Raw genomic sequence first — 21,051 nt, 5'->3', positions numbered from 1 at the left:
AGTCTGCCCTTGTGCTCGAGTCTTCCCGACTCCAATCCCCGCGCTCTGGACATTGGGGCGCCCCCTACAGGGGCTCACTACTCCCTCCACCACAGCCTCTCCCACTTTGTGAATTAGCGATACCCAAGTCTCATCTCCCCACCTCCAGCGGCTTCTCGGAGGATGCCCGAGATTTCGGGTGTAATTGCACAGAAACTCCCTTCAAACCTCCCTTCACTCCAGGCTTTTCCTTCCGCGCAGACGCATTGGATGTAAAGGAATAGAGGAGCGCTGTGAGGGAGGGGAAGGGAAGAGTGGAGCAGCTGTTCTGGTGCTTGCGCATTACAGGAGGCTGAGATGATCCAGGGAAGTCAGAGCGCCATCGGCGCGTGCGCGCGCAGGCGCAAACACTCCTGCCGGAACTCCCGACTAGTGTGTCTGCGTCCCGGGAGCGAGATCCGTACCCACGTGTAGCTGCCGCGTGCGCGCGCATGTATTCGCGTTTATCCCCTCTTCCCCTGCCCACCGCAATCCTTTTCTAGGACGAGGTACCGAAAACTCTACCATCTCGAACAAGGTACTGAAACCCTTAGAGGCGGGGGTCGGATCCTGAAGCGATGACAAAGCGCCGCTGCCGGCCGGCGCCCCGCGGCTCCGGCGGAAAATCGCCGAAGGGCCTCTCCCAGGATGGCACGAGCGCGCAGCCCCGCCGGGATGCCGAGCTGAGGAAGCAGCGGCAAGAGGAGCTTCGCGAGAAGCAGCGCGCGGCCCGTGAGCAAGAGAAAGTCCGGCGGCGCAGCCTGGAGAGCCTGCAGCGCGAGGCACTGCGGCGGCAGCGCGAGCACGAGCAGCGCGAGCACGACCTCCGCGCCTTAGAGCAGCAGCAGTATCTGCAGCTGGAGCGCGAGGCCTCCCGCAAGGCCTATTACCGCGAGTTTAAGAAGGTAGTGGATGCGGCCGACGTGGTGCTGGAGGTGCTGGACGCCCGCGATCCCCAGAGCTGTCGCTGCCCGCAGGTAGAGCAGGCCGTCCTGCAGGCGCGTGGCAGCAAGAAGCTGGTGCTCGTGCTCAACAAGATCGACCTGGTGCCCCGGCAGCTGGTGGAGAAGTGGCTGGCCTACCTGCGCAACGAATTCCCCACGGTGGCCTTCAAGGCGTGCACGCAGCAGCAGCAGCGCCACCTGCAACAGAGCCGGGTCCCCGCCCGGCAGGCCTCGGCCGGGCTGCTGAGCAGCGGCGCCTGTGTGGGCGCTGACTGCCTGCTCAAGGTTCTGGGTAATTACTGCCGCAGCCAGGACCTGCGCACGGCCATCCGAGTGGGCGTCGTGGGCTTCCCCAATGTGGGCAAGAGCAGCCTCATCAACAGTCTCAAGAGGGCGCGGGCCTGCAGCGTGGGTGCCACCCCCGGGGTCACCCGGTGCCTGCAGGAGGTCCACTTGGACAAGTATGTCACGCTGCTGGACTGCCCGGGGCTCGTGCTGTCCGCCCCCAGCTCGGACAGCGCGCTCGTGCTGCGCAATTGCATCAAAGTAGAGCAGCTGGCGGACCCTGTGACCCCCGTAGAGGCCATTCTGCGCCGCTGCAGCCACGATCGCCTCTCACGCCACTATGGCGTGGCCGACTTTACGACCCCCACCGAGTTCCTGGCACTCCTGGCGCAGAGGCTGGGCCGGCTGAAGAAGGGAGGGACCCCTGACCGCGAGAGCGCGGCCAGGGCCGTGCTGACCGACTGGATGAACGGCAGGATCAGCTACTACACACACCCGCCGGAAACGCACCAGCTCCCCTCGCACATCAGCGCCGAGATCGTGTCCGAGATGGGCAAAGCCTTTGACTTCGAGGCTCTGGAGCAGGGCAATATGGAAGCCTTGGCCAGCATGCCCTCGCAGTCCAACGACCTTGGCCAAAAGCCTTTGGACCCTCCCAGTGAAAGGGAAGAAGAGATGCAGGAGGAGGAGGAGGAGGAGTTCTGGGATGCCAAAGAAGATCTGGAATCTGGCATGGATGAAGACAAAGATCCCGAGTTTGGGGCCATCACTGTGGAGCCCAAGGACGGCAAGAGCAAGAAGCCTGCGGAGACTGGGCCGAAACCACCCCCCACCCCCCGACTGGAGGAAATCTGGGCCCTGGATCCTCTCCATCAGGGCCAGGGCCTGGCCGCAGCCTGCAAGAAGAGGAAGAAGATGCAGAAGAGAGCAAATAAGCTTGCCACCAAGCTGTCTGACAGCTTCGTGGCGGCCTTGGACCTAAGCATGACAGACGCCTGAAGCAGGCCTCGGCACCCAGCCCCGGGACAAAAGGGAGAAGCCCCTTCAGCGAAAATGACACTTTGGGTGTCCGAAGTGCTTACTCCCCAGGGACAGCCCTTGTCCCCTAGCCGGTGCTTGCCCCAGAAGAGTGGTCCACGAAGGGCAGGCTGATTTAAAAAGAAATCGGAGCCAAGAGTTCAGGGAGGTCCTGATATGTGAGGGGGATTCATCTCGGCTTTGGGATATGGGGTCTGATCCAGGCCTCTGTGGGAAAAACCACCACCACCACTAATGAGTGAGCATTGGGGAGAAAATCTACAGGTAACCATGCAGGGAAGTAGAGGGAATGTTTCCAAGAGCAGCTGCAAGGTGCAATGAGGTGTGTAGGTCTCATTAAATGATTGGCTCCAGTTTTCTGTGCTTGTGTTTACTAGAAAGTGAAGCATCATTTTACTACAAGTTGGGCCCAGGGGTTGGGGGAACCTTGAATGTTATATAAAATACAGCTACTAAAAACATTAGCAAAAGTGCTTTGTGACTTTGTTTAACTGTGTGAGCATGGGCAAGTTATAAACTAATAAGCCGAAGTTTTTCTCATCTGTAATATAAGGGTATTGGATTTTATAATTGGTAAAATCTCCTCTAATCCTAATATTGGGGGGAGGGAGTTATAAGGTAGTTGGGGTTAAGTGACGTGACCAGGGTCACTTAAGTGTCTAAGACTGGCTTTGAATACAAGTCCCCAGGCCGGGGCTCTATCCACTGGTACTCCTTAGTACCATCCAGGTGCCCCTTAGCCCTAATATTTTATGAGTAGATAGAGATGGGTAGATTAAATAGAGTAAGCATTTGTTGCTATGTGCCAGACATTGTCCCATGAGACAATGTATATAATAGAAGCTCTAGGAGCAGGGCTGCTATTTCTGACTTGTTGAGAGCTTCCATTGTGTGTTTGTCACAGATACTTCATTTAAATCAGGGTGTTTGGTATCTGAAAATGGTGATTGGGAAAACTCTAGCGACTCCAGCTGTCTTCCCCAGCCCTTCTTACTACTGGGAAGAGGGAAGAGAAGCATCACTTGACCCAAAAGCATGGATCGTCATTCCTGTTAAATAAGCTGCAGTAGCTCCCTACTGCCCCTAGCATAAAACATAAGCTCCCTTATTTGTTATTTAAAGACCAACCCAACTTAACCCTCCCTTACCTTTCTAATCTTTTTATACATTACTGCTTTTCCTGAACTCTCCAGTACAACCAAATTGACATTGCTGTTTCTCACATGTGGCACTCTCCATGCCTTTGCATTTATTTTCCTCCAAACTAAGGACTCACTGTACTTACTACTTTGTTTCCTTCCAGACTTCACTCAAACACCACCTTCTACATGAAGATTTTCCTGATACTTGCTCCACCCCACCCCAAGACCCCTAACACACAGCTCTTAGTGCTCTGCCTCCCAAAATTGCCTTATTCATTATGTGTATTTATACATATCTATTGATTTATGTGTTGTCTTCCCCATAGAATATCAACTCCTTTAGGTAAAAGATTTTTATTTTTCTGTGTTTCCAGCATCTAACATTGTCTGCATATAATACAGTGTGCTTAATTAATAACTTGTTAATCAAATTCCCAGATACTGCAGATGATCAGGCAAGTCTGAAACAATCCCTATAAAGAACTGCTTTGTGAGGTATAAATTTAACCACCCCCCAAAAAAAAAAAATCGAATCAAAAAAGCTTACAAGATTACTAATATGGAAACAATCAGAAATATATCTTTGCAGAGGATGCTTAAGGGAGAGGGTTTGAAGCAAATCTGATAGGGCAAGGCTAGAAATGAATATGAAAACTTCAGAGCTGAATTCATTAACTGCAGTGACCTATCTTAGTCCCAAAGAAAAGGCAATAGAATATTTTTTCAATAGGTGGTGGATGAAAGAAGAAAAATGTTTCAGTTGGTTTTAATTAACTTTATTTGTTAGAAGGGGAAGTGTGCAGTAGTAGAGTTGGAAGAGATGTGGGGACATGACTTGTACAAATCAAAAGACAAGAATTTTTAAAATGGGCAGACCTTTTGAAAACAGCCTGATATATAGGAAAGCAGTGGGAATCAAGGCACCTGGGCAACCAATTCAGACACTTATTGGGTAGTCTGCCCCTTTGTCAAGTCCCTTTTGTCAAAGGGGTTGCATGAGATGATCTCTAAAATATCTTTACATTCTAAGACTCGGAATTCTGCCTCTGAAACCTAATTTGAGGATTCGGGGGTGACTGAAGTCTGACTTACTGATCTCCGTCATATAGAATGGCAGCTTCCTGATGTTGGCACCAAGTCAGCTGTTGGCTTCGTGAGCTATGGCAGCCTCTACTCAAAAAGATTTCCTGGATGTCCTCCCATAGTCCTGGTGATGAACAGTATTGCAAGTCCTTGAACCTTTGCTGCACTAACAAACTACCACCCCCAAACCATTCTGCTCTCCAGCTCCTTGGGAAGCATGACCATCCACAGTGCCTTAATGCTAATGCTTAGGGAAAATGCATCAAATGTCACTACACCACTGAGGGTTTTTGGTTAAATGGCTGTGCTCTATTTGCCTCAAAAAGCAACACAAAGGTTTCTTGGAGGCCCATTCATCTAGTTAGTTGCCAAGTCTTCATTGATTTTCCTCCATAACATCTCAGCATCCATCTCCATTTCTACTCATGCAGGTATTACCTACTTCAAGTTTTCCTCACCTTTTGCCCAAAAGGATGCAGGAACAACCTAATTGATTTTCCTGCAGCCAGTTTCCACTTCCCAGGCCATCTTCCACAGAGTGATATCTCTAAAGTGCAAGTAAAACTTAGTCCAATGCCCTGGAAGCTCCAGAGACTCCCTTTTGCCTCCAGGATAAAATAGGAAGCATTCTAAGCCCTTCACAATCTGACCTTTCCAGGTCTTTTAACACATATATGATTTAATCAAATTGACCTGCTGGCTGTCCCTCATATGCAAAATTCCATTCCCCACTTTTGTGGCTTTGCACAAGCTGTACACCATACCTGCTGTGCCCTCTCATCACCTCTGTCCCTTAGAATCTCTAGCCTTCCTTCAAAGATCAGCTCAAATAGCTTTCCATGAAACCTTTCCTGATCCTTCCAGCTGCTAATATGTCCTTATTATTTATGTTATCTCTGTCTATATTATCTATGTGAGTAAATGTTGTTTCTTTGGTATGCCATAAATTCCTTGAGGGCAAGCATTCTTGTATTCCTAGCTCTTATTCCAGGACCTAACTCATAATAGCTGCTTCATAAATGCTTTGTTGGGTTGATTTTTTTTTAATTCATCTAGCATTGACCTTACCTTACCTTTGAGCAGACAGATCCCAGATTCAAATTCATACTCTTTTCCTTTGCTATACTTAGCATAGCTGTGTATGTCAAGCAGATGTGTTCTGCCTGGTGGACAGGTACACTTACATAGTTAAGTGACACTGTTATAATCCAATATTTCGACTACTCTACCCTTACTTTAAACATTGATGGGAGATTTCTTCCCAGATGACTCCCTATCCCCCAGTCAGTAAGGATTTTTCACTTTACAAATGCATGAAAAAGAATTTCTGCTCTCTAAGTTAAGACATTAACAGGATCTCATCCATGATTTCTCTAGCAAAGAGATTGCCTGGCCATGAGAAGAGCTCCGGCAGAAAACAGTAAAGAGGTAAAGTGATAGTCTACAGACATAGGATGTTGCATACATTATCAGATATAGTTAATTTGTTGGGTTTTTGTTTAAATTTGTCCTTGATACAGAGTGGGATTCCATGAAGAGTGCATATTGGGAAATAGATCTTAGGTAAAAATGAAAAAAGACATGAATAATAAATATTATTTGGGATAAAAAAAAAAACTGGGGAATAGGATATATTGCTTATATCCAAGAGAGCTCTGTTTCATTCTAGTCCAGCCCTATCTATATTCTTCTGGCAGAATTCTAGCACACAGGGATCCCATTCTGTGTTCAGAATTCTCCTCATCACTGCTGTTATTACTATTGTTATTTCTTCTGAGAGAAAAGGTTATTTTTGAGGGGTGGAGAGTTTTTCGTCTGGATTGATTCAATCAATAAAAGCATAAATAAATAAAAACTAAAACTGCCCAGATTACAACCTTGTTGAACAAATGCAGTGATGTTGGTGAAAGGGAACAGATTCAGAATTCTGACTCTCAACTAAGTTCAAGCGATTTCCCGAGATACTCAGGGTGGAGCAGAGATGCTGCTGATAACATGTATGGCATGGATTGAACAGCATGAAGAAAGCAACTGACTGCAGCTGTCGGTGTGATTTGGCAGCCTCCTAACCATTCAGACGAATCTAAACAAATCACAATCCGTGGCTTCCTGATGCCTGAAGGAAAGTCCTAGAATGACTGCTCTGAGCTGGCCTCCCAGGCAGGGGTGGGTGGAAATATGCAGATTCTACAACTTTAGGGTCTTCCTAGGGCTTTTGCTCAGTACAGCAGCTGCTACCCTCCCACAATTTTGGCTGGTTACTGCAAAATCGAAGCTTTCATTCACTAATCATATGTCAGCAGCTCTTCCCACTGTGATGGTAGCCAGCACCACGGGCATCCACCCCTGGCACCCTGTTAAGCCAACAAACCGGCTCTCCTCTTTCAGTTCTTGATCTATCATGCCATCTACAAGAGGGAAACAGTATTCCTTGGGGCCCTTCTAAGAAACCTTAACCCAGAGACAAGACGCTTTTCTGGGAAGTCTGAACTTTGGCTCTGTTCTTTATCTCACTTCCCCAGAAACTGCCGGGATTTCTAGTTTCTCTGATGCCTCAGTGGCCAATCATCTAATGAAAGGTGTTTCTGATCAAGGAAAATGAGGATTATCAATACACTAACACTATTCTGCAAAGAAAATAAGGAAAAGGAAAAGAGAGAATGAAAGGAACTCACACACATACACATGCAAAACCCCAACAACAGCTAGATTAGGGAGGAAAAAAATGAACTCCCTGCCTTTTTTCCCCAAAAACAATTTTATACTGAGCCAGTTATCATGGAATCAAAGTGACATGAAACCATAATCAGCCACCTGCTGGGACTGCTCTGCTTCCTGCTGAGCGAGTGTGCCTAGCCTTGATGGCTTGGGAAAAGCTGCGATTGACAGGGGAACCTGGAAGAAAATGTGCTTGAAACCCCTAACAGCCAGCACATTTGGGATATTCACCCTCACTCGAGAAAGAGAAGCGAGCAAGTGAGATCTGCTGGTAACTAAAAACACAGCAATCTGTCTGAGCTGCAGAAAGATTTTGTTCTTTGATGATATTCCTTCTGGTTCTTCTGTCAGCCAGTTTTCCAGGATCTTCTGGGCACAGGTAGAAAGATGAGGTAGAAACAGGAAAGTGACTCTAATGCAGAAAGGTCTAGTTCATTGCAGAAGATCAGTGAAAGTCTCTGAGAAATGGTGATCAAAGACGACCTTCCTTGATTATGGCTAGCAACTATATCAATGAGGATATCAACCTATGGCAATATTATGTTGAGTTATTATACCTAAGAGAGATCTTGAAAATCATTCTAGCTCACCCCTCTCATTTTACTGATTAGATAAACAAACTTAGAAAAGTTTAATGATTTGCTGAAGGTCTCACATATAATTAATGGAATGGAAGCTCTTTGAGGTCAAGAAGTTTCACTTTTAATCTCTCTATTCCCAATCAGTCAATAAACATTTATTAGTCATCTTGTGGCTGCTGGGCACTGTGCTAATCTTAGGATACAGAAAGAGGCAAAAGACAAGTCTCCTTTTTGTCAAAGAACTTACAATTTAAAAAGTGAAACAATATGCAAACAAGTAGATACAAAATAGACTAAATAGGAGATAATTAACAGAGATAAGGCACTGGGATTAAGAGGAATTGTGGAAGGTTTCCAGTGGAGGGGGGGGGGAAGGGGAAGGGGAAGGGAAGAGAGGGGAGATGAGTTTTAAAGGAATTTAGTAGTAGTAGAGGAAGGAAAATGTTCCAGGCATGGGGGACAACCAGAGAGAATAACCCAAACTGAAAGAGAGTGTCTTATTCATGGAACAACCAGGAGATCTTTGTCACTGGATCAAAATAAAAGACTGGAAAGGTAGGAGGGGCTAAATTAATATTATCATTATTTTGCCTGGCACTTATTAAGAATATAATGAGTGCTTGTTAATTGACTGAATCAAAAGTGGAACTCTGTTATCCTGAATGCCAGTCTTGGACTCTTTTCACTATATAATATGCTTCCTCTTTCCTGAAATCTGTTCTGCTAACATTCCTGAAAGTACCCTTCTTCTTTGCTTCCCTGTGCCCAAAGTAGAGGACAATGGGTCCACAAAAGTGTTTTGTCCCTGGATGAAATTATTCTTTTGGGAGACAGGAATGCCCAGTGAGCAGATAAAATTCTGGCCTCCTAGAAGTGAATCTTCAGTCTGTCCAGAAGCACTATGTGCCAGGGACTGTGCTATGAACTGGGATACAAAAAAATGGCAGAATCATAGCATTTTAGAATTGATAGGGTCTCTAGAAGCTAGTTAAGGCCAATTCAGACCCACAGAAGCCCTGGTTGGATAAGTGGGTCTCCAGCTGCCCCTTGAAGATCTCCTATGGGAGAGAACCCACTGCTTTCCAAGGCACTCCTTTCCATTTTGGGATAGTTCTAAGTGTGAGGACATTTTTCCCAAAGGTTCCCCCTTTGCAATTTCCAAATATCGAACCTGATTCTGCCTCTGGGACCATACAAAAACAAGCTGAATCCCTCTTCTTCAAGAAAACCCTTCAGCTATTTCAGCTTAGCTCCCAAGCCCCTCTGGGCCTTCTCTATAGTATCCCCAGCTGCTTCAACTGATCCTTTTATGGAATGGATTCCAGGCCCTTCATCACCCTGGTTGCCCACCTTTGGATGTTTTCCATATCATCAGAGTTCTTCTGAAACTATGACAGCCAGAGCTAAACAAAATATTTCAGATATGGTCTGAAAAGGACAACATACAGAGGAGTTGATTACTTCCTTATAACTGAAAGCTGTGTTTCTCTTAATGCTTCCCAGTAGCGTATTAGGGGTTGGTTTGGTTTTCCACATTGAACTGTTTCTTCAATACTTGTACTCTACTAAAAACCCTTTAGGCCTTTTTCTAGGGAAACTGCTTTATATTTGTGCCTCCCCCCACTTTGTACTTGTGAGGTTAATTTTTTTAACCAAAGGATAAGATTTCACGTTTATTTTTATTACAGTTAATTTTAGTAGATTTGGCCAAATTATTCTAATCTGTCAAAATCTTTTTGGATCCTGACTTTCATCCACAGTGTTAGTTATGTCTTCCAGCAGCTTGTTATCTGCAGATTTGGCAAGTATGTCATCTGTGTCCATATTTAAATTATTGGTTCAAAAAGTTAATAGTACAAGGCTGTTAACTTAGACCATTGGGAATAGTTTATTAGAGGCTTTCATTTAGTTGAATTTGAATCATTAATAATTGCTCCTTGAATCAGATCATTTAACCAATTCTAAATCCATCTACCTTATATTTTTCCAACTTTTCTTAAAAAGAAAAAAATAGCATATGTTTTTATGAAATGTTTTGTTAAGGAATATGATAGTATCATCCCAGGTTGCCAGACTCTTTGAAGAAAATAGCAAGAAAACATACTCATATGTACAAAAATATAACAGCTCTTTTTGTTTTGGCAAAGAACTGGAAATTTGAGAGATGCCCCTCAATGAGAAATGGCTTAACAAATCATATTATATGAATAGAATGGTATAAAATTATGCTCTAAGAAATGGTGAAGGGGTGGTTTCTGAGAAAACAGAGAAGACTTACATGAACTGATGAGAGTGAAATAAGCACAAATAGGAGAACAATTTCTATAATAATAGTGTGAAGATGGAAAACTTTGAAAGATTTAAAAATTTTGGTCAGTGCAAAAACATATGATGCAATAATGCCATCTCTTGCCTAGGGAAGTAATGGACTCAGGGTCTTTTTCTGGTCATAGTCAATTCAATGATTTGCTTAGTTACACATATTTGTTCCAAGTATATTGTTTTTCTTTCTTTTTGTAATGTGAGTGGAGGTAAAAGAGGGAGAAAATTGATATTTATGAAAAAAATTCAAGATAAAAAATAGTGCTAGTTTTATAATTCTATCCCCATAGTTGTCAATAAACAACACATCATTAAATTGTTTTATTTATGCTATTAATTAAATGGATTTTCTCCTTGGACCCTTAAATCTCTTGTGATTGGGCTGACATTAGTGTAGCCCCATTAGTATACATTCATATTTTAATAGAAGATGCAACTGAGGTCCAGGGAATAGAGTAATAAGCTAGAAATACGTGCTTTATAAATTACACAAAAACCTCTTCTTAATCCAAACCTCAGTGGTAGGGTGTTTCTTTAAAATTCAGTCAACTGAGATTAATCTGGTATAAAATTTCTATCATTTCTTGTGCATAACTTCTAGATAAGACAGAATATATCAGTCTAATAGTTTTTGAAAACTTTCTAAAGAAAAGTGATAGGGGTATTGTCTAGTTTAAAACCCAGAGCAGAACTTAAATTGGAGCTCAAGTCCTCTGCCTATAAAATCCAGTACTCTTTCCAATATACTGTACTGACTTCCTGATATGCTATATGGAATTCAGAAAAGATCAGTGTAACAGATATAAATATAAAGTTATCTTTATTTAGGTGATAGTTGCAGATGAGAGAGTAAGTAAGATTCTCAGGGAGAAAATGTAGAAAGAAGAGAGCTAAGGGAAGACCTGAGGGAACACACACATTAAGAGTTCAGAAAGAGGGGCAAGAGCCTGCAAAAGAAACAAAGCTTAGAAAAGTAGAATCGAAAGCTGGAGGGTTTGGAATCTTCAAAACTGAGAAAGGAAAACATCTCATAGGAGAGAATGGTCAGTAATGTCAAAAGTGATGGAGAGTTCGAGGAAATGAAGAGCCAAATGACTCTCTAACCCCAAAATATTAGTGTGGGAGGAATTTGAAGAGGCAGTGAGTTCCCCAAACTTTAGACCACATACATGGTGGCCCAATTAACCTATGTTTAATATAGATTACATTATTATAGACTATATTATTAATATGGATTACCCTATATCTTTTTTTTTTTGGAAGAGAGAAATATTTATTCTAACTCCTTGAATAAGAGTAGATTTTCTAGGAAAAATTTTCTCATTTGTAAAATGAGTTCAGATTGATAATTTTTATGGTCTCTGCTAGCTTGAAATCCCATGATCATATTATACTATTTATATTCCCCAGGACAGTTAAATGGCTCAGTACAAAAAGCACTGAGCTGCAAATCAGGAAAATCTGTATTCAAACATGACTTCAGACACTTACTAGCTTTGTAACCCTAGGCAAGTCACTTAACCCATTTTCTTTAGCTTCTTCATCTGTAAAATGGGATAAAAATAGTACCTACTTCCCAGAGTTGTTGTGATCAAATGAGATAATGATTGTAAAGTATCTGGCACAATGCCTAGCACTTAATTAGCACTATATAAATATTAGGCATTATTGTTAACCATGAAAACACGTCTAGTCATCTTCCAAGTAGATCTGAACATGTTACAGTGATTCATCTTACTATGCCTAGATCCTCTGACTCCTCCCCAAAATATTTTAATTCTAATGGATATTAATTCTGTCATTAATCCCTTTGGGAGCCTGGCAGTTGATTCATGGTTGAAGTTCTTCCTGTTTTGGGGGCAGGATAAAGATAGCAGTCCAAGTTGGTGATTAGTTGATAAAGCTTACTATTCTTTTCTATTCAAGGCATTAAATCTCTGATCAGTAATAAAGGAAATTATCTGCCCCTTTGTTGGTGAATATTACCCAGAGTTCCTATAATTTGCTGTAAAGTAGGTGCTCCCACAACCCTTGGTAATGTGGCCCTGGGTATGGGGTCACAATTTGACGTTTCTGGAAAGATTCAAGTCCTCCCCCCTCCAATCCAGGGGATGATTATATTGTCATAATCATTCTGTTGCACAACTACCTCCTCCACTTGGCCATATCCATTATTTCCGATATGAACTAGCCTCTGGTTTCTAGCTAAGTTCTTTCCCATCACTGTCCTCTCTATAACCTTCTTTTGTCTAGGGAGAATTATCCCCCTGACTGCCTGTCCTTACTTGATTTCATTCTTGTAGTCCTAGCAATTGCCCTTGTTTTCTGAGCCTAAGCCAGAACAGTATTGGGATAAGGGCCATTATACAAGGAGCCAAGTCAACCTAGGGGTGCTTCATTAGAATTGCTTCTTCCTAGTGCTACTTGGCTAAAAAAATCCTGGCAAGTTCACATGCTCAGAGAGCGGCTGACTATCAGGCCCTTCAACATCCTAGGGTTCAATTACTATTGTTCACAAGTCCACATCTGGTATGCTCACTCCACTCCCATAGCTATCATCCTAGCTGATATGAATTAGCTTTTATAAAAGACTGTTTATTAAGAAGTTATATCAAAGATAAATGTTACAAAAACATTCCTCACACCCGGAGGCTTCACACATTCAATTTCTGGGAAATGTGGGCCCACTCTTAAAGAATAAAGTTGTCAGATACACATAAAGATAGCATGCAAAGTTAAGGGCTAACCTAATTAATAGCCCTGGAAACCATTTTCTTTCCTCTAATAAGTTTGCTCCTGCATGAGACATCATTGAAAGATGAATCATTCTTGCTCATCTGGGCTGCCACCTTGAAGGACGTGGTATCATGGTTGATGGGTCAATCTACTGCTGAGTATGGTTAAGCAGCCCACTCCTTGGAGCTGATTTCTCATTGCACTCAAGTATTGGGCCACCAGGTTTGGTGGTCTCTGCTACCATTTGCTGAGGACATCATATATTATGAGCTATAATATTATAGCTCATAATATAGTAACCTGATTAATACCATCTCTTGATTTCATTCACTCACAATCAGGAAAGAATAAACATAATAAATACATACTTTAATAATTATATTATATATATAATAATAAACAAAATAAAGAATAAACAAACTAGGGTTACTATATACTCACAGACAAAATTGTCTAGTGGGAGATTGGGGCCCTACCTGGCAACTCAGTAATATTCCTCACTAGAAAACTTCCAAGGAATAGTTTGAGAGAAAATCCATTTTGTAAGCATTGTCAATCCAGCTCTTCCACCAAGCAGTTTCTTCCTCACCACAATATCGTGTTCTTATTCAATCATGAATGGAAGAAAGTTCACCAAGCTACCAAATATTGCATTAAAACCAGGCAGAAAATATTACAATTGGGCTCTTATAACCTACTAAGAAGAGAGAGTCCATGCCCCTTGTTAAATGACTAGGTCCTCAGTGGTCAGTCATTCCCTTATCAAGACCTCAGTCATTCTGGGCACTGGAAATATATCTTCCTTATTCATAACCACAGCTGGGCTATTGAGCATGGCAACCTCAGGTCGATGCTTCTCAATCACATCTGAGTCAGTCTTCATTGAGCCTGGCTTCTGATCATCACAGTCTGAATTCATTAGCACACTTGAACATCCTGGGTTTTTTCCTAGATATCATGACCTTAACAAGGAGCCACCAGGGAAGCTTCCAGTTATACTAAAACAGAAACATATGGGATGAATTTCTTGGCCAGAAACCCCAGGGAATCATATAAACTTAGATGAGAGGGCAAACAAATATGGAAGTACAAGAGTCCATAACCCTGATCCTATGACCTTTCTCTGTTGTGTGGACAGACTCTCTCAGGTGCTCAATCAGGCTTCTCTAGAATAGGGAGAGCCAACTTTGGATCACCAGCCTTTTTAATCCTTCTGGTACTGTTGGAAATAGTCCTGTCTTGACTCCCTTGCACCAGAAAGAACTGAAAGATTGTTGAGCCTGTGGTTTCCAAACTCTGTTATTTTTACCTCCATAATATCTCTCCATATCTGTAACCTTCACACCAGTCCTTGACTGGAATAACAATACATTCCTTAGTTGCCAAAGTGATTTTTCAAAAGCTTAGAGTTTCCCATGAAGGTCCCTACTCAATAAACTGTAGTAACTAATTATTTACAAGATCACTTGGTTCACTCATTCTCCCAATAATCATTTATCAAGAGTCTACTATGTATTAGGAATTTTTCAAGTATATAATGCTAGGAACAAAATGAAACAGCCCCTGTCCACAAGGATCTTTCATTCTATTGGCAGAAAATAAATTATATACACTTAAAAAATGAATGAATGAAATAGCATCTATTAAGTATCTACCATGTAGCCAGTACTGTGCCTTATAAATGCTAGGGGCCACAAATACAAATGTGAAGACAGTTCTTGCCCTCAAAGGTCTTACATTCTGATAGAGAAGGAAACAAAGGAAACTGATGGTCAGGGAGAGATATTTTATTTTGAAAAGTTACTAGAATGCTGAATGGAGCTTTAAGGTCATAGACCTTTCCTTCCAATAATAGACAGTATTGTCAAAAATGAGGGGAGGGGAAGGTAGTACCTATATGGAATTGAGAGAGCTGGCAAAATGACTGAGGATTAAAGTGAAATATAGTGGTGGAGGCCTACCTAAAGTAATGCAAATTATATACAAATAATTTGGGGTAGATTGAGGATACTAACACCTTTATACTGGCAAGTATTTCTATCTTCTATATTAACTGAGGTCACTGTTCTCTGCATGGAGGCTGATGTTTCATAAGTAAATCTCCTATGACCACACTGAATATGGTGGCAGGGAATCCCTCTTTTCTTTAGATTTGATGAAAATGGTGTGGAAGTCTAGGATGAAGAACAGGGGAAAATTATGGACAGGAATGAAAAAATGGTATATGTTACAACAAATAATTTATTCTTTCATCAGTATCATTGATGAATTTGGCTATACAAGTTTAGTTTCCAATAACATGAATACTAGGGAACCTCGAATTGTAATATTTAATTTGGAATCTGTACAATCCCTCTTCACTTAATTTGGCAAGATTAACTACTTAAATCTCTAATATAAATTCTCCCTATTATCTTATAAAATGTGATCCTTTAGAGATTAAAAATGGGCAAAATAGTACTGACTCACATTAAATAGTCCTCACTTTCTTAATAAACAGACGTTGTTTATTAACATTTAATATATTACAATCATTTTAACATTTGTAAAATGATTATTGTAACATACTTCTGGTATATAATGAATCTAATTATATTATGTAATGTTAATTTTGTGCATATCTGCTAATTTTTCTGCTCAAATGTTCTAATCACACTATTGTTTAGTTTTTAAGGATTTTTTTAAGAGTTTGAGTAAAAATTTTACATTAAAAAAGAAAAGAAAATGATGTGGAAATAGAATGGTATATGGTATATTACAACCAACATTAATTTTACCATAAGTAGACTAGGCAGCAGATTATTTAATGTAAGTTCTAGTTCTGGTTCTACCATTAATTATTTGACCTTAAGCAGGTTATTTTCCCTCTCTGGGCCTCAGAAGAAAGTAAGCTGGGATAAAAGTAAGCTCTCAGCTCTTGCAGTCTATTTTCAACAGAACTTCATTAACTGATCTCTATTTTTCCTCTTTTTCCTATTCTCACCTCCTGCCTCCCCATCCCAGACTCCAAGATATACAGAAATTCAAGCTATTAGAGATCTAATTGTTTCCCTTAGAACAATGCAGTGAGGTTGTTCATTATTCCTTATCCAAACACTAGGTGATGGATAGGAAATGGCATTCTTGTTGTTTGTCCTTCAATGTCCTTCATTTGTCCTTGAAGAGGATCATGAGATCAGGGAGGTAATGCCATGACATGCAAGTGAATTCGATTTAAGTGAGGGAGGGCTGGGCAAGGTCACCTGCCACACTTTCCCCTCTGGAACCATCTGTATCCAATCACTAAATATAAATTGGGACAGCTGGATGCAGAAGAAGACTTTGGCCTTTTTAAGCTAAGGTCTTTAACAGGTCTCAGTTTGACTGAAGCAATGCTCAGTTAATGGTAAGACAAGATTTAAAAATGAGGCATAGAGTGGTCTCTTTTACAGAGTCCAAAAAAAGAAAAAATCATTCTGGGAGGGAAAGACTCTGAGAGTTTTTGGTCAAAGCAAACAATTGTTATTTACATTCACTTCAAGACAATCAGGGTCTAAGTAAGTGGCTCTGGAACTGGGATCTATTGTTGTTAGTCAATCAATGAGAGCCAGTGATTTGAGTTTAAAGCATGATCCTGGCCTGCACACCCCAAAGGTTTCAACCATCAAAATTGATATTCTTTTGGGCAGAATACCACTGGTAAATGTATGATACCCAATGTAGACAGAATGAAGCAAAAAGAAAGAAAAAAGAAAAGAAAAGAAGAAAAGGAAAGGCTTTATATACATTCCAATGGATCTCTTTTAGTAATACTGTGTTTATTTGAATGGTCCCTCTCAGATGTGTGCCAGTTAGGACAATGCCCGTATAGTTTGGGCTCTGAATATAGGAACCCTTATCTATCAGAAGCTGGGAGTTCATAGAGTGAGAACATGGATTTTGGGTTGGAAGAGAATTCAGAAGCTATCTATTTCAACCCCCTCCTTCTACAATTGAGGAAACTGAACCCCAGGGAGGTTAAAATGACCAGGTAGCAAATGTCAGTGGGGTTCTTTTCATTCTATCATGCTGTTTCCAACCCATTTAACAGAGATCCCTAAACATTTGTTGTCCATCATTCTAGGGAAGTATAATTACCAAGGCATGACCCCGATCCATCACTGAGCTGTCAGTCATTCCTGAAGTGTAGTTTATTTGAGCTAAGATGAAAGAACCCAACTACCAACCCCATTTCCCAGTGGAACACTTTATAAATACTAAACCACTTCCAACTACTTGCTCCTATAAAACGGTCACTTGAAACTGCATTGCTACAGTAGTGAGTAGGTTCCTATAAAATGGTCACTTGAAACTTCATTGCTACAGTAAAGAGTAGATTCTAGGTAACAGGAGTTTGGGGGGAACTCAATATTTCCATACCTTGCCTACATAGAACGGCAGATAACATAAGGCTAAAGTACAGTAATCCCAACAGTACTATAGGGAATTGTTAGAGAAGTATCTGCTTAGTTGGTGGTAAACTTTTAGATTTTTCAAGAAAGTCCTTAGAAGACAATTGATTTGAGTAGCTTTTGAATTAAGACTTTCCTGAGGCCACCTGTGCAATGTTGAAGCTAATTGGGGCTCCTGATGCTGATTGGGAAGGTGTTTTTCAATTGTTTTTTTTCCCCTCTTCCCTCCACTGGATTCCATCTTCTCTTCTGCCATTTCCTGATCTCATTCTGAGCTGCCCGTGCATGGGATAGAAAGAGCATTAAATGGAAGTGTGCTTTTGTGTGGAAGTCATTACTGGGAACACCTGTTCACTGTTGAGTTTAATTGGACTACAGCTGGTGCTGACTGTGTGTGAAGGGGGATTGTTACTCTTTACTGACTAGTTCACTGTCAGTGGTAACAGTGGGGAAGTCAGTGCTCCAAAGTTCAGACAGCACATTGTACCCTCATGTACTTTATGTCCTATATGGTTAGTTGCCTCTGAGGTACATTATATGAATTTAGGCAGGAGAGGAAAAAGCCAGCATCTCTGTTCGATTTTATTGAGCAAGTTTTAATTCCAAATATAAAGATGCAGAGATATGCACTGGAGATGATTGATAGAAACGAGGTGTGATTATTTACAAAGGAAACAAAGAAATGGAACTGTCAGAGCAGGGCTTTTAGCAATATTAGCTGATTGCCTTTGTCCAAAGGCAATAGACATCAGAGAAAGGCACACATGGATAGACAATGATGAAGCTCAGGGATAGTTAGATAGCATATTAAGATTGCATTCCTGATTAGATCCATGATGCAAGTAGACGAAATCTAGCTATGGTCCTTAATAAAAAATAAATAAATAATAAAGCTCAAGTCATTGGCTTGAAATGAATAAATACTGACTTGCATATTATTCATCCTGCATAACAGAGAACCTAAGTTACAAACAGCATATAAATTTCCCTTTTCTTTTCTAACTTGACTTCCTCTTTAATTCTTTCTAATATTATCTAAAGATAATATTAAATATTAGCATTCCCCTAATGCTGTATAGACCTCTCTTTCTTTCTTTTTTTTTTTTATCATGACTTTTTATTAACAAAACATGTCATGGGTAATTTTTCAACATTGACCCTTGCAAAAACTTGTTCCAACTTTTCCCCTCCTTCCCTTCACCCCCTCCTCTAGATGGCAAGTAGTCCCATACATGTTAAATATGTTAAAGTATGTGTTAAATACAATATATGTACACATAGTTATACAGTTTAGACCTCCCTTTCTTATTGCCTCCAGATAGATTAGTTCAATCAGTTAGTATTGTTCCTATCATCATACACTCCAGCTTCAATAATGACAGAGAACTATCAGACATTATTAAGTCTATGATTGTCAGAATGTTTCTAATTATTTAATTAGTTTTGGACTCTGAGGATTTAGATTCAAATCCTAACTCTGTTTCCTTACTGTTACATGATTTTGACACTAGATCTCTCTTTCCTTATCTATAAACTGAGGGGTTGGACTAAATTGACCTTGAGAATCTCTTCTAGCTCTGAATTCTAGGGCCAGAATATAAGGAAGATGGCATGCTAGGTGGTGCCTCCAGTGCATAGACCACAGGACCTATAGTCAGGATTGAGTTCCAATCCAGCCTCAAACACTTACTAACTGTAATCTTGGCTAAATCACTTAATCCTGGTTTTCCTTAATTTCTATTTGTAAAATGAGAATGATATTAGTACTACCTCCCAGGATTGTTATGATAATAACATAATATACATATATTATATATGATAATAACATAATAAATAAGATAATAATTAGAAATCATTTGGCATAGCACTTAGTAAGAATTATATAAATGTTAGCTATTATTATTATGTACAGTTAACACCAGATTGAACTTTGAGATAAATGGTTTTGACCTTGGACCAAGAAACAGACCTGAGATTCACTCAAGAAAAGATTGTACTTTTTATTTGGATTGAAGAGTTATGTAAGAGTTCTTAGTTTGAACTGGGAAGAAAACTGTAAATAACTGTTAAAAAAAAAACATACGTATAACTGGAAAAGGAGGTAGTGTGATATGTAGTGAGAATGTGGAAGAACAGATGGAGACATAGCCTGGGTGTTGCATTGGTATCCCCCAAATTTCAAAGGCTTGGGGGTAAAAGCTCCAGAATGTTTCGTAGATCCTTTATAGAGAGCTTATAGAAGAACATAAGTGAAAACTTAATGGAACAAGAAGGAATTATCAAATGCTTACTGTGTAGCAATATATACTATGATCAGCTAAGAGGTGCCATATTGCACAGACCACTGGGCCTGGAGGCAGGCCTTTCCTGAGGCCTTCTTGAGTTTAAATCTGGACTCAGCACATGCTAGCTGTGTGACCCTGGCCAAGTCACTTCACCCTATTTATCCCAGTTTCTTCATCTGCAAAATAATCTGGAGAAGCAAAAGGCAAAGGACTCTAGTATCTCTGCCAACACAACCCCAAATAGAGGCAGCAAGAGTAGAATACAGTTGAAAGTGACTTAACAACAACATCAACTATTTAAGACACTTTGCCAGTCCCAGGGATACAATAGTAAAAAAAAAGAAAAAAAAAAGAAAAAAAAAGAAATTACCTGCCCTCAAGAAGCTTATATTCTACTGGGGAAATGTATAATAACACCTCAAGCTAAAACAAGGAAGAAAAATGCTAGAAAAATGATGGTGATAATTCTACCGTGCTTTGTACCTAGTCAGATCCCATTTGGAATATTATGTTTAGTTCCACCCCAGGTACCACATTTTAGGAAAGAAATTGACAACTTAGAGAACATCCAGAGGAAGATGATCAACAAAAACAATAGAAGAGAACATGCTGTATGTGAAGATTAGTTGAAATAAATAGAGATGGGACAGCTAGCTAATGCAATGGATAGAACATCAGCACTGAAGCAGGAAGACACTTGCTATCATTGCTGAAAAAAAATCTATGGTAGTTTGCAAAAAACCAAGAGGGAAGAGGGAAAGCACAGAGCCAAGATTCTCAAAGAGAATTTCTATAAAAAATGAAACAATAGTTTTAGAAGAAATTAATTTTTTTATAAATTGAAAAAAAAGCACTAGAGGAAAAAAATGGAAAATAATGAGTTATGGAAGAACTGAAAAAATATTAGTAGCTTGGTACAAGATGTATAAAACCTTCCCTAAACAAAAAATCTTTTAAAAGTTAAAATGGAACAAGTAGAAGTCAATGATTTCATGAAACAATAATAAATATTAAAACCAGGCCAAAAAAATGAGAGAAAATGTATAGTGTCCCAGAGCAAAGACAATTGACCTGGAAAACAGATCAAGGTGGGTAAAGTTAAGAATCATTGCGGGGTCAGGAGGAAGAGCTAGTTGATGCAGTGAATAGAGCACCAGCCTTGAAGTCAGGAGGACCTGAGTTCAAATTTGATCCCAGACACTTAATACTTCCTAGCTGTGTGACCCTAGGCAAATCACTTAACCCCAATTGCCTCAGGGAAAAAAGAAAAAAGAAAAAAAAGAAAAAAATCATTAGCCTATCAGAACTCCATGACCAAAAAAAGAACTTATTACTTCATCATATTTCAAGAACCTTAAAAGAAAACTGCCCAGAACCTTTAGAACCAGAGAGCAAAGTAATGAGAGAAAGAATCCACTGGTCACCTCCTGAAAGAAATTCCCAAACAAAAACTCCCAGGAATGCCGTAG

At 40.8% G+C, this 21,051-nt stretch overlaps 1 protein-coding gene across 1 annotated transcript; it reads left to right on the top strand.

Annotated features, from left to right (window-relative positions):
* Positions 1-436: 436 nt before the first annotated feature.
* GNL3L (G protein nucleolar 3 like) lies at positions 437-2,755 on the top strand. Its single transcript, XM_051983712.1, has one exon. The coding sequence runs from the start codon at positions 597-599 to the stop codon at positions 2,244-2,246; it is 1,650 nt and encodes a 549-aa protein (XP_051839672.1). The 5' UTR covers positions 437-596; the 3' UTR covers positions 2,247-2,755.
* The last annotated feature ends 18,296 nt before the right edge of the window (positions 2,756-21,051 follow it).

This window comes from Antechinus flavipes, chromosome 3, assembly GCF_016432865.1.
Source record: "Antechinus flavipes isolate AdamAnt ecotype Samford, QLD, Australia chromosome 3, AdamAnt_v2, whole genome shotgun sequence".
Classification (NCBI taxonomy): Eukaryota; Metazoa; Chordata; class Mammalia; order Dasyuromorphia; family Dasyuridae; genus Antechinus; species Antechinus flavipes.
Note: the sequence above shows the minus strand (reverse complement) of the source record. Positions and strands in the feature narration are given on the sequence as shown.

What these genes read in the sequence shown, in the direction of transcription:
- GNL3L (XM_051983712.1), top strand. Translation starts at nt 597, where the DNA reads ATGACAAAGCGCCGCTGCCGGCCGGCGCCCCGCGGCTCCGGCGGAAAA.